We start from the raw sequence: 14,372 nt of genomic DNA on the forward strand, positions 1-14,372 counted from the left end.
CCAAGTCAAGAATATTATACAATATTACAGAGACGTATAGTCTCCACCCTGAAATTAACGGAATAAAAAAAAGCACTGTGTATACATAGTTGTTTTTATTTTTATTAGGAAAAGGTAAGCATTTGACCACAATCTCACCTGATGGTAAGTGCCTATGCAGTCTAGGATGGAACATGCTTACCTAAAAGTAAAAGTTGTTTTTTTAAAACGTCGAAGTAATTTAAGTACCTATAAATGATAATTTATTTGAAACAAATACATCGTCGGTTTAGATTAGCTTTTTATGGCGTGAAATCTGCGTTCAACAGAAAATATATGCATAACATAATCCTAAACTTGTTATCAATAAGGTTATCAATAAGCGCGATATAAAAAAAATGCAAATTCATTACGTTTTACTTCTATCATTGTTACTGCCAATCTATCTTATTAATCTAGACGTATCTCTATTGAATTGGTTTGATACCAGTTTGATCCTGATAGGTGAAGTTTGGAGGTGCGACATACACACCCCATGCGAGCCATTACCCAAATCATAAACATTTTGCCTCGGCTGTGAGCTTGCTCCTAGTATAACTTGACCTAACAATACGTAATGAACGTATAAAATCGGAGATCACACGTGTAGCCGGAGGAGATAGGCTCGGTAGACGTGGGATAGATAACTCTGACACACCTTCTGCGGGTGACTAGCATGTCGTTCACATCATTTAAACGCGTGATTCTGCTAATTATTACGTCGTCACTGATTACTATATCTGATTCGTTAAACGAATAATATAAGGTGACCTGCCTCTTTTGTATCTACGACTTTAATTAAGACTATTCCTTATATTATATCAGTATTCCAGATTATTTTATGTATAAGAGATATGAAGTGGAATTGGTGAAATAATTAGTATAGTTCTTATTAATACCAAGTGATTTTCCTTTTCATAGTTATCTTTGTACAAACTTACGTCACGTCTCAAGGTTCATTGGGTTGACTGTCACCGAGAAATATGAAATCTTATGTATTTTGTCTATTTATTAATGTTCATAAATACATATATTTATTAGCTTAACATGTTATTTTTTGTTTTATAATGTAAGTGTAATAAGCAAATACTAATTCAATCGAACTGCAGTTGTGCCAAGATATGTAATGTTTATAAGTAGATATAATGTTCTCTTTACATTATATACAAACAAGACACCTACATTCTAAATGGCTTTAATATCCTTATTGCACAAAAGAAAACACATCGTACGAAAGGCGAATTAATCATTCTCTACCAAACTGTAACACCTGTGGATAAAGCAGATATTTTTTTTTGTATTAAGCAGAAAAGTCTGCCTGTGTGAGTGGGGTCTCGGTAGCTCAGCTGGCAAAGCATGGACTAGTGATCCAGAGTCACGGGTTCGTGCCCCGCCCAAGACAGTGAATTTTTCCACTTTTAATTTATTTCAAAGTTCAAAGCAGATAAGTTGTAGGCAGTGCAACTGCATATAACTACACATTTAATAATCTAACTGTTCTCAGTGACTTTCATGATGATGTTAGACTTTAACTCAGGTACATCTATACAAACAACGGATCAAAATCTGTAAAGTGCCAAGTATAAGGTTAAAGAATTTATAGGTGTAATTAGGATACAAACTTTTTTTTTTCGAAAAATAATCTTCCTCATGCTGTCCCGGCATTTTGCACGGCTCACGGGAGCCTGCTGTCTGCTTGACAACTACTCCCAAGATTTGGCGTAGGCACTAGTTTTACGAAAGCGACTGCCATCTGACCTTCCAACCCAGAGGGTAAACTAGGCCTTGTTGGGATTAGTCCGGTTTCCTCACGATGTTTTCCTTGCTTTCCTCCTGCGACTGGTAAATATCAAATGATATTCCGTACATAAGTTCCGATAATCTCATTGGTACGAGCCGGGGTTTAAACCCACGACCTCTGGATTGCAAGTCGCACGCTCTTACCGCTAGGCCGCCAGCGCTCTTTTCGAAAATTTCGAAAAATAATATCGTGAAAATTTTGGCTAATTGACGTAAATGGACTCTTTTGACAATCAAGTATGGAATAAAATGCTAGGAGAAATAACATTAAGTAATATTGATAAGAACTGATAAAGAAAACTTTTCCATAACAATCAACCTTTGACCCTTCGCTTGTTTGTACTTTTGTCGAAAGTAAAATATGGAAAAGTTTTGTTTATCAGTCCTTATCAACCTAGACAAATGTTATTTCCTCCAGCATTTTTACTTCATAAATTACTGAAGAGTTTCCTCTTTAGCAGCCAGACGCCTGGCAAAAAAATATAGTTGCGGCGATATCGACTGCCGCACGATTGCCTTTTTGTCGGCGTAGGCGCATCTTATATCTTTTATAAACTAACAATGTAAGATAGTGGAGCATTATTTAACCGTTCGTATGCTGCTGTCAAAAACATGAATTCGAATTTCTGCCGTATTTCTGTTATTCCAAACCATTGAGTTAGGGCTAGCATACCTGCAGGCGTAAATACGATATATATCAATATATGGCGTATGATGAAATATCATCATCATCCCGTCCTGGCCGGTTTCGACCGCGGCGACTGATTTTGTGCTGGCTAGTGAGAGCGACGTTCGTGATCTCTCAGGTGGCTGACGTAGCCTATTTTCACAGTAAATGTACGACCACACACCGCAAATCAGCACCCCTCCGAAAAAATTGTAGTTTATGACCACAGGTGGTCGGGCCTTTAACTCGTCACGCTTCGCGTCGATTTCTACTCGCCTCTGCTCTTTTGCAACGAGTAGAAGATGCGCTTAGCAACTCTGTCATTAGACATATGGGAGACATGACCACACCATCGCAGCTATCGCCGCATTAGATAGGCTTCAATGCCGCTGACATTAGCACGGCGAAGAACTTTCTGACACGATCTGACCAAGAGATCATAATGTCACGCAGGCATTTAAGGTGAAACCTATCCAATGAACGAATGTGTTTTCGGTGGAGACATCACGATTCGACGACGACGACATGAAGAACTTCCCGTACTATTTTGGCTACAATAAGGTGAACATTTCCGAGCATATTGGAGAAAAAGTTAATTGCTCTAATATGAATATTTATCCAATTTTAAAAAGTGGCCAAATGCGAGTCGGACTCGCCCATGAAGGGTTCCGTACCATTTATGACTTAGTAAAAAAACTACTTACTAGATCTCATTCAAACCAATTTTCGGAAAAATTCAAAACCCATTCAAAAAAAAAAAAAAAAAATTTTTTTTTAGATTTTTCATTCTGTTATTTTAGAAGTTACAGGGGGGGGGGGACACATTTTTTCACCTTGGAAGTGTCTCTCGCGCAAACTATTCAGTTTAGAAAAAAATGATATTAGGAACCTAAATATCATTTTTGAAGACCTATCCATAGATACCCCACACGTATGGGTTTGATGAAAAAAAAATTTTTTTTTTTAATTTTATGACGTATTAAAAAAAAACTACTCACTAAATCTCGTTCAAACCAATTTTCGGTGGAAGTTTGCATGGTAATGTATATCATATATTTTTTTTAGATTTTTCATACTGTTATTTTAGAAGTTACAGGGGGGGGGGGGACTAATTTTTTCACTTTGGAAGTGTCTCTCGCGCAAACTATTCAGTTTAGAAAAAAATGATATTAGAAACCTAAATATCATTTTTGAAGACCTATCCATAGATATCCCACACGTATGGGTTTGATGAAAAAAGATTTTTTGATTTTCAGTTCTAAGTATGGGGAACCCCCAAAATTTATTGTTTTTTTTTTTCTATTTTTGTGTGAACATCTTAATGCGGTTCATAGAATACATCCACTTACCAAGTTTGAATAGTATAGCTCTTATAGTTTCGGAAAAAAGTGGCTGTGACATAATCGGACAGACAGACGGACATGACGAATCTATAAGGGTTCCGTTTTTTGCCATTTGGCTACGGAACCCTAAAAAAAGGAGGACGTTCTCTATGTTTATCTGCCGACCCGGCTTCGAAAATTCGTTTTTAATTTTTTAAAGATATAGAAAATTTTCAAATTTAGTTTCATTGTAGTCACGTCAGGATTTAATGTTTGGCAACTTTAAGAATTCTTCAAGTGGTATTGACACACCTTCATTGATTTGGGAGATTTTATATTAAAAATTATTCGAAAACCCTATAAAGTGGAACTGCTGATGAGGACCATACAATGATGGTTTTAAGAAGTCGGTTCCTTTCTTGTTGAAACTTTGAAAGTCATCATTATATTAAATACCTGCCTTACGTTGGGTTGGAAGAGTTTTAGGTAATAGGTATGCGTTTAGTTGGGGTGACGGTTAAAAGACGTTTTCAAGCTAATCATTTGTTTCCCTATATATAATAAGGATAAACAAGTAAACGTCATGTAATTAAGGGTGGCCGGGAAACGATGCTCCCGCCGGCGTTTGATTGACGAGCGCTCCCGTCGCGAGACTGCTTAATGCAACATTTTGAACAATGGGAGCTAATTTGTTTTGTTGTTTGTTTGAGGCAGTTTAGCATGTTGATTGCCCTTGTAAAAGTGGGAAATGAACACGTTTTCCGACGTGGTGGCGGCTGCAGCGCTGCAGGCCGCGTGGGGGGGCGGGTGCGGCCGCGAGCTGCGCCCGCGCGCCAGTGCTAGCTTGTGCCGCGACGCGCCTGCTGGTGGCGCACTTCGATCGTTTCACCCGTGACAATAAATTCGACTGGAGAAAAACATTACGGGCGCTCGCGCTCGGCTCGCGACCTATGTCTGCCGCCGTCCATGCGCAGCCTGGACGCCGTTAGAATGAAGTGCCACTATCGTTGCATTTTTAATAAGGAGATAGTCTTCAACTCACAGAAACTTGTCAAAAGACGTTAGATCCCCGGATCGACTGTTGAATCTTTTACGACGACCATTGCCCGCACATTGAGGAACCCGGTTTAGAATACCACTGCCTTTATATCGTATTATCATTTAACTGTATTGTTAAGGACATTTTTATTGTGGATTCGTAAAGCGGATTTTGAATAAAAGTTGGAGTTCGTGATGGCTCTCGCAGATATGTATGCTGGTACGTGTTGTTTGCTGCGCACTGATAGCGGGCTTTGTTTGTTTTGATTTCTTGAAAGGTTCTGGTGAGAAGGCAATCTCAAGGCCTAAATCCGCACGTGACCCTGGACTCGTATTTTTAATTTACATTCCATGTTACAGTTTATATAAGTGCGCAGTTATATAAATTATAGATGTTTACAGTTTTTGTATCTCTTGACCAAGATAGTCATCTCTTTTAAGTAAATTAATTATTTAACTATTATTTGCTAATAATGGATTTTAACATAACTTGTTTTTAATCGTTATCGACCACGATTGAAATTGATGACATTGCTTATGTGCGCCTATTTGTCTGACGGATTTAGGAAACAGCAACATGTTACAAAAACTTATTGATTATACCTACTGTTTTGAATAGGCGTGCAGTCTAATGCAAATTAAGTATGCAAGAGGCGTATAAAAATGAATGTATGTAACATGTTGGTTGTGTATTGGTCGAGGAATTTCACGTGGCGCGCCGCCATTGCGCGCGCTGGCCTGTTTAGCCGGCGGTTTAAGTAGCGAGAACCCGCGGTGTATCGCCCGCTCATGCTACAGTGTCATTCCACACTTGTACCGAACACAGGCGACCGATTGGACAGGCTCTCGACACTTGCACCCGTGGAAACTGATAACCAGTTCGCGCACAAGGCGACCTCGCTCGATGCTCGCCCAATAATTAAACGCACTTATTGACCACTTGTTTCCATTTCTACACGCTGATAAGTACCTCAAAATACTCGGCACCTTTCTATATTGTTGCATAAAGGACAAGCCTGTTTCGAACAAACATATTTTATTCATACGTTGCCTTGATGATGGAATTATACTTCAACAACAACATGCATCGTTATGATATGTTTTACAGATACTTCGAGAACAAAGTTCTGCTTTAAATCATATCCGCCTTTATAAAATAACACGCAAAACAGAATTTAAATCACATTCTTGATTAGCATGAAGTCATTGACACTAGCGGGTTCGACTAGTTAGTTCGGTTAGGACAGATATGGTCCGACATAAAATGTTGTTCTAATGAAATGTGCTCAGAACTATCAGCGTTATCGAAGGCGCGAAGGCAGCGAACTCCGCAAGAGAAAGGTTATCGGCGGTTCGCGCGGCAATATCCCACCAATCCAAAGACAACCGAGCGGCTCTGATTTTCGCCATATCCACTCATGTACATTACAATTTCAGCAGAACTGGAAACAACGGTCGACCGGTTTTGTTACGATCGTAATATCATTAAATATGCTCTCGATTCATAACTAGGTACTTATCTGTTAACCAGGAGAAAGTTAATCGAATATTATATAAAACGTACGCCGTGCTTTAGTAAACGGACTGACAATCTTACCAATCAAACCCAATTGATGGTAGTATGCGCTTGACGGTCAATTATGATATTGTGATACGTTTGTGTCCCATACAAATTATTCACGGGTTGTTTACGGGTTGCTACATGTTCCTATATGTGTAGCGTTGATACTGCGAGTTCATAGGTAATCTACAAAACCATAAAGAGTCGAAATCGGACAAAACATTAGAAAAACTGTATCTGATCTTGGACATTGAACATTTCCAGTAGAAATGGCAAAAAATAATTTCAAATAACAGTAATAGGTAGGTATGCAAAGTACACCCTGACAAGTCTTGTTACTCCACTCGACACCTCCACTTGCGCCGTCTGACGTTGTTAGCTATTTATGGACTACATTCTGTTGTCTTGCCCGATATTGTCTCTGAAAAGAATTCACTACTGTGTAAATTAAAAAAATAATAAAATTAAAACTACTTTGAAGCTAATAGTCAGTACGTACTAAGTTTTGTAATTTTATATTAAACTTGTTACGTGCCATATTTGTATATTATAGAGGTTTATGAATGTTTTGGTCAAATTAAATGATGTTAATAATGTTTCTGTACGTATTTTTTCGGAATCAAATAAGATGTATTACCGTTAATGCAATAGTAAAACATCCGTTAATTATTCATTGAATAAAAAGCAAGTCGTTTTGAAGGTCAAACAAACGCAACATGCTGCTGCTATACGCATTAGTATAGATACATCTTAATGTAAATTTAAATCGGAGCAGAGTAGGTACAAAGTTGAGCCGTTAAAGATAAAGCATACAAATAGTTGATACCAAGTATACCAACCCACTACATAAATGCTTATGGTCGCATGCAACGTGAGATCTTGTTAAATAGGGTATGCTTACCTTGCAACTAACTTTAGTAGATAAATGCGCGGCTGATTGTTTGTACGGCCTCATTTTCGAGTTATCACTTCTATATGCCTAGTTAAAGCCAACTTTAATAAGTGTAAATAGCATTATTTATAGTCGGTAAGTTGCAAAGCTTGTTAGCTAAAATATTATTACAACGTGATACTTGGTAATAAGAAAGAATAATTAAAGTAAGTACATGCACCAGTTTTTTATGTGCATTGCTTCGGGGTCATTATCAAAGTAAACAATGCGATATCGTGCATGGCGACCAGCGTTGGAGTGGAACACAGTATCCACCGAGCGACCTCTACGCGTTGTGACCTGCCACTGAGGTCACTAAACATTGTTTTATTTTATTTATTACATTATACTATTTATAAACAAGCGGAAATTTCAAATACAGACGATAATTATAGATTAATTACAGTACTCGTTAAAAACATAATATGAGGAAAACAAATCGATTATTAACTCATGATCTTGTTTTTCAATCGATACGTAACGAGAGCGACTTCAAAACCGAGATTGTTCGGATTGCTCGTTGTCCCCAATTATATTTGAAATTAATAATCATTCAATGAACCGCGGTATTTAAGAAGAAGTACGTTCAGAGAAGCTCGCACAAAGATAAAATGAGGCATGGGAATTTTAACTTTATTTCACGACAAACTATAAATGTGAGCATGAAGAATCTATGGGTTTAGTTTTTTTTTCAACACAAAACATGCAATCATACAGAAAAATAAAATGTATAAACGCAAAAATACGCTTAATGCGCGACTGATACTTTTTCGATATAACACTCTGAACAGGTTTTACTAAGTTAAATACTATGAAAATTATTATGAAATTCATAAGATGACTCGGAATCTGTGTTACCTATACTCATATCTATACCTAAAAAGCTTGATAAATATTAAGTCGATTTCGTTTCTAACGGATAATTGTCTATTACAGAAAACATATTCTCCAACTGGCTGGAGGAGAAGGTGGACCTGCCAATATTCGAGAACATCACGCAAGCGGTCGAGCCCGTGGAGGTTCCGCCCGCGTACCTGGCGGCCGCACCCTTGCCCGGCCCGCAGCCCACCGAGGAGCTGCTGCGCGAGTTCGAGACCGTGTACGGCGCCGTCGAGCTCACGCACCTCACGCCGCCGCAGAGCCCGCCCGGGCCCGCCACGCAGCTGCTGCTCAGCTACGCGCAGGCGCAGCACGCGCCCGCGGCCGCGCCGCTCGAGCCGTGGCCGCAGGCGCCCGCCGACTACGAGCGCGAGCTGCAGGCCGTGGAGGAGCTGGTGCGCCACCGCGCCGCGCAGCTGGCCTCGCCGCAGCCGTCGGACAGCGCCTCGCCGCGCTCGTCGCCCTCCTCGTCGCCGCGCTCGTCCACCGACGACGACTGGTCGCTGCCGCACGGGGCGCGCCCCAAGCCCTACTCGCGCGGCGGCGACGACCGCCGCTCGCGCAAGAAGGAGCAGAACAAGAACGCGGCCACGCGCTACCGCCAGAAGAAGAAGGCCGAGATCGAGGTGCTGCTGGGCGAGGAGCAGCAGCTGCGCGCGCGCCACGGCGAGCTGGACACCAAGTGCGCCGACCTGCAGCGCGAAATCCGCTACCTCAAGAGCCTCATGCGCGACCTATTCAAGGCCAAAGGTCTCATCAAATAATTTCACCCCCTCCGCCGCCAAGCGAAAGAAAACTGTCAGTAACGCGCGAACAGAGCGCTCTATGAATACCGTTCAAAAGAAGATCTTAAGGAGTTATATTATCGATGTTTAATCTATTTTTTCTTATGTGTTAAGGCTAGGCATAAGTCGGCTAATTATTTTGTTCGCTTATGGTATCTGCAACCCCATCTCTTCGAGCAGCATTCATCACTCATCATTCGAGGGATAAGTACATTTAACACCTTTGGAAATATCACAGGAGGCGAAATTTCTCACCATTCATGCTATTAGAGGATAGGTCGCATTCGTTGTAATGAAAATATGTAAGAAAATATCAATCATGTACTTACAATTTAAAATCTTGTTAATATAAATCCAATGATATATTTTTATTCCTGTATAATGGCATTTACATATTTTTTTTATCAAATTGACATATTCATTAAATCACTGTTTATATTTTCATGCAATAAATGGAATGCGACGGCGGAATAAACATGTTTTCTTGTACACGACGACCCTGACACGTAAATATTTATTATCTCTGTGATCGTCATAATAGAACGAGGAAATGATCAGTTATCAGTAAGCAGCTAACTTGTTGCTGATTACAAACCGTTATTGAACGTCCGTGCCGAGAGATTCGCATAAATCAGATTTGACCCTATTAAATGCTATAATAACAGCAATTATACAGTCCAAGGATTGGAAACTTTCGTGCAAGGATAGGTCTCTGTTATCTTAGCGTGAGCAATTAGTTGCAGTGCGATTTTGTAATTATGTTTCCACTGATGAAGCTATTCATAGCGGTATTGCGACCGTAAACTGATATTGACGTAAAGTAAATCACTGCAATCCTTTTCATTTAGTATATTTTTTACATAAGCAAAACATAAAACAATTAAATACTAATTATCTGCAGTTTGACTTGTCTGTGTATAAGGGTCCTAACCGAATTTTTAGTCATTGCATATTTTACAGAACGACTTTTTTATCTCTATACAACGTGTGTTTTGATAGATATGAAAGTGTAGTTAGTTTAGGCTTTAATGAACACACTTTCATAGGTTTTAGACGACTTAATTTTCCATGTAATGTATCACTACTTTGTTTTTGACTCAAAACGTCGCGTTAATATGCTCTGGTAGTAGTCCAAGATCCAAGAGCCGCCAGACCTTACCTATTTTCTCATGAATAAAATGTATGGGATAATATAGTGTCAGTATGTACTATTAATGTCTGCTTTAATTGGCCCGACGGATATTTGTCCGGTACAAGGTGCTGAAGGTTGGTAAAAGATTACTAACTTTTCTTAATATTTTTTATGTATGTTTTAGAAAATATTGTTAAAAATTTATAATCAAAATTGCCAGACCATTTCCGCCGGCGATAACTATTACCAGACTCTTTAAAACTGTCAAAAAATATTGCAACTTTACTTATATTCTCACTCTTGATTTTTATGTATGATACTCAGGGAACTATGACAAACCATTTTGTAAGTAGACAGACCAATTGCAGGGGCCCAGCCATCCCCCAGACCCACATAAAGTTTCACACAAACATATAAACGCTAAGCGTCTGGTAATAGTTACCGCCGGCGGAAATGGTCTGGCAATGTTGATTATATTTTTTTAACAATATTTTCTATAACATACGTAAAAATCAGCCACGCGAATTTAAGAAAAGTTAGTAATATTTTTACCTAACTTTAGCACCTTGTACCGGACAAATGGCCGTCGGGCCAATATAGCAAGTATGCAGACATTAAAAGTACATACTAACACTATATTATCCCATAATACATTTTATTCATGACAAAATAAGTAAGGTCTGGCGGCTCTGGGATCTTGCTCTATAGTTAAGACTAATTAAAAAAAAGCCTTTCAGAATCGTGTTATACCACTAAAACCGGCGTCTCGTTTATGTTTCCGGTTATATAAAAAATATAAACTGTTAGAGGTTACAATTACTTTACTCTTTGATTAGAACCCACTATTATCCCACGATACAATATGAAAGGTTAACGTAAGTTGTAATAGCACAATCGGATTAGGACCACCCTCGAAATCTCTGGAACAGTCATGAAATTTGGTATATATATATAAATTAAAGACCCCTTTTTCATGCCCACACCATTTGACATTGGGGACCTCGAGGAATCGCAGCCATCTTTGAAAATGTGTACCATCCAGGGGAAATTCGCCTTTTACTCAAAATCTACATTGTTTATGAAAATATGGTGTAAGGCAACATTAAAACTTTTGAAATTTTACACTAAAAATTCCTTGATATCGTTGCGAAAAAAATACATCTTGTTATAGAAAATACTTGCTGAATCTAAGTTTAGCGCTTATACACTTCCAGGGGACAACTCGGTGGAATTTGAATTCAACTTAAATAAATAAATAAATATTATAGGACGTTCAATTCATTCAATCTAACATTTAATTATAAGTAGTACTTAGTAGGTATATATAACATAAATATAAAAACAAACTAACTTTGATCTCCTCCATAGGTTAAGTAAAATAATAATTATAATATATTATACATATGTATTTAAAAATAATGTTCATAAATGGGTACTACTATATTAAATAACTTTGGTCCTAGCTAGCTATAAGAATACTTGCAATACCCTCTTCAGGGTGCCATGTGTTTCTATAATTTAACTGTAATAACTATGTACCATGGCTCGCAATAAATGATTTCTGATCTATTAAAGTAGGTCATATATTTTGGCGCATTTTGTATCCTATGATATGCAGCTGAAGCTGACTGTACCTGACCGACCGTCGAGTACTGACGAAGTAATAATCGAAGGCATCATACGCACAAGGAAGTAAGTATTAAAAGAAAAGATGATATCTCCTCTTCATCAGGGCATGCGTAGCAAGCCTCGACAGCCGTTAGGGACGCCGTTATGCGTTAGAGAGAGCAAGCGGTATTGCTATCTTATTACACCAGATAGCTGCGTCCCTTGAGGCTTCAGAGCTTGCCACGCATGTAAACCAGGCTTAAGCATTCGCGAAGCCAATTCAAACTTACATTGTGATATCAAAATTATATCTAATGATCTCAGTCGCCCGTGCGTCTCGCCCTCGCCAATACATGTACGGACAAGTACGAGCGAAATGCACGCGCTACTGAAATCAGTCTGATGTCACAATGTACAGTGGCGAGACAGCAAATTGGTACTCAGCCGAGAGAGAGTGGGGTGGGTGAGTAGGTGTTTACACGCATTTTGCTTTTCCTGACGAGTCGGTTCACTTTTGAGAGATTTGTCAGTGCGTCAACATGAATAGCAAAAAAACAAAAAATAATACTAATCGCTCGCTCGCTATTGGCGAAGTGGTCGTTTATACCTTTAATACAGTGCCTTTAAATCACAATTTCGAATAGAATCTTAAAGAGGGAGAGAAGTACATATACCACGTGATCGTCCATACAAAAAGAGAAAACGTTTTTGTACTTCTAAAAATTTTCCATTCTCCATGATTTTTTAGTATGTTATTGACACAATAAAAAACTAGGTCTATAGGTTTTCTTTTTTTTAAATAGAAAACAAAAAAAAAACCAAATAAGCGAAACCTATAAACTTAGAATATATTATGCTGAAGCGATCGACATCAAAATTAAAGTGATTTGTTAAGATTTAGTTAGTGAAAACCGTTTTCTCTCGAAATGGAAGTTCGTTAAAAAAATACCGTAACCTATTTCGTTAGATTTAAAAAGTTATTCTTCCCTCTTAACCGCTTGTGAGTTTACATATAACCTACTATGTTGCATAATGTTTTCATTCTCGTACGCATGAGGCGCTTAGTAAAGTCCAGCAGCGGCGAAAGTAAAAAAAACCGGGCAAGTGCGAGTCGGACTCGCGCACGAAGGGTTCCGTACCATTATTTATAAAAACGGCAAAAAAAAAAATGTTTGTTTTGTTGTATGGGAGCCCCCCTTAAATATTTATTTTATTCCGTTTTTAGTATTTGTTGTTAGTATTTCTTTTGTTATATGTGTGACCCTGCCTACGAAGCTGATGGTCCCGGGTTCAAATCCTGGTAAGGGCATTTATTCGTGTGTGTGTGTATTTCTATGTATTTAAGTATTTATAAATATTTATATATTATATATATCGTTGTCTAAGTACCCTCAACACAAGCCTTATTGAGCTTATTGTGGGACTTAGTCAATTTGTGTAATAATGTCCTATAATATTTATTTATTTATTTATTTATATTGTGATTTCATCTAAGCTGTCAGTGATATACTCGTAATGTTTATTGTAATATAATTTTAAGTAGTATATAAACATGTTTTATAATGTAATGACTTTGGCAGTATAATATTGTTGTGTAACGCAGGGATCGGAACCCTTCGGCCGCGTACGCAACCAGAGCTTGTGTCCCTGGTGTAACGTAATACTTTATAAAATTTTATCAAGTATAAACATAATATATTGTATAACACCTTTTGTCTTATTTAATTTAATGTTAACTTAAGTTTTACATAATTTTTATAACAAGTAGTACGCAGGCCGTATAACTAAGTACACATTATCATCCCATCTAACCCAACCTAACCTATTTTTTTAAGGTTTTTGATTCTGCGGAGGCCGCAGTTCAAACCTTACCTAAACCACTTTTTTGCTATTTTAGTCTACGGGGGGGTCGAAGTTTTAACCTAACCCTCCTTTTGCTAGGTCTGGGATACAACTGGGTCAAAATTCTTTTCGTATTGTTTCTACCACACTGTCACACTAAATGTATCTATGTCTTTTATCAAATAAATAAATAAATCGAGTGCTATTGTATGTCTTTCTAGCTGTAGATTATATTTTACATAAGAAAAATTAAAAACAATATTTCATCACATACAAAAAGCTCCATTCCGTCGCATTTTTTGGGGTCCATATCGGGTGCAACCCAATTGCATACAAGCTTTAGTCATATTTATGATACGCATATAAAAAGTCATATTATATTGTGTCATACATTTTTCCATAATATTTGATGACATACTCAGCAGTTGTCGTAAATTTTGTGTGCATATAGGTTTTAATTATAATGAATCAAATGTCATACCAGCTAAAAGCATATTTATCGATACTTATAGTGTTTTTACGTATAACGTTATGTAGCTTAATATTTTTTTTAAAAGTATGACATAACTTTAAAAGTATGACATAACTTATTTATGACAAAAACCCATTATAAATTCTGAGTAAAGATTTTTATGACTTACAATTTTATGCATAAAGTGTTGTGACAATTCAAAATATGACAAAGTTGTTATATTTCGGGAGTCCCAACCTAACCTAACCCATTTATGTCATGCAACTAATTATGCCACCCAAAAAAATAATTAACTATGTGATTCACTTCTTAGAACA

At 37.9% G+C, this 14,372-nt stretch overlaps 1 protein-coding gene across 1 annotated transcript in view; it reads left to right on the plus strand.

The window, feature by feature from the left end:
* LOC133523617 (activating transcription factor of chaperone) overlaps positions 1 to 9,476 on the plus strand; it is a 36,206-nt gene extending 26,730 nt beyond the window's left edge. Inside the window, exon 5 of the mRNA XM_061859299.1 lies at positions 8,274 to 9,476. Coding sequence (XP_061715283.1) covers positions 8,274 to 8,980 — 707 coding nt within the window. The 3' untranslated portion in view covers positions 8,981 to 9,476. The remainder of the gene's footprint in view (positions 1 to 8,273) is intronic.
* Positions 9,477 to 14,372: the final 4,896 nt, after the last annotated feature.

Source organism: Cydia pomonella, chromosome 12, assembly GCF_033807575.1.
Source record: "Cydia pomonella isolate Wapato2018A chromosome 12, ilCydPomo1, whole genome shotgun sequence".
NCBI classification, from domain to species: domain Eukaryota; kingdom Metazoa; phylum Arthropoda; class Insecta; order Lepidoptera; family Tortricidae; genus Cydia; species Cydia pomonella.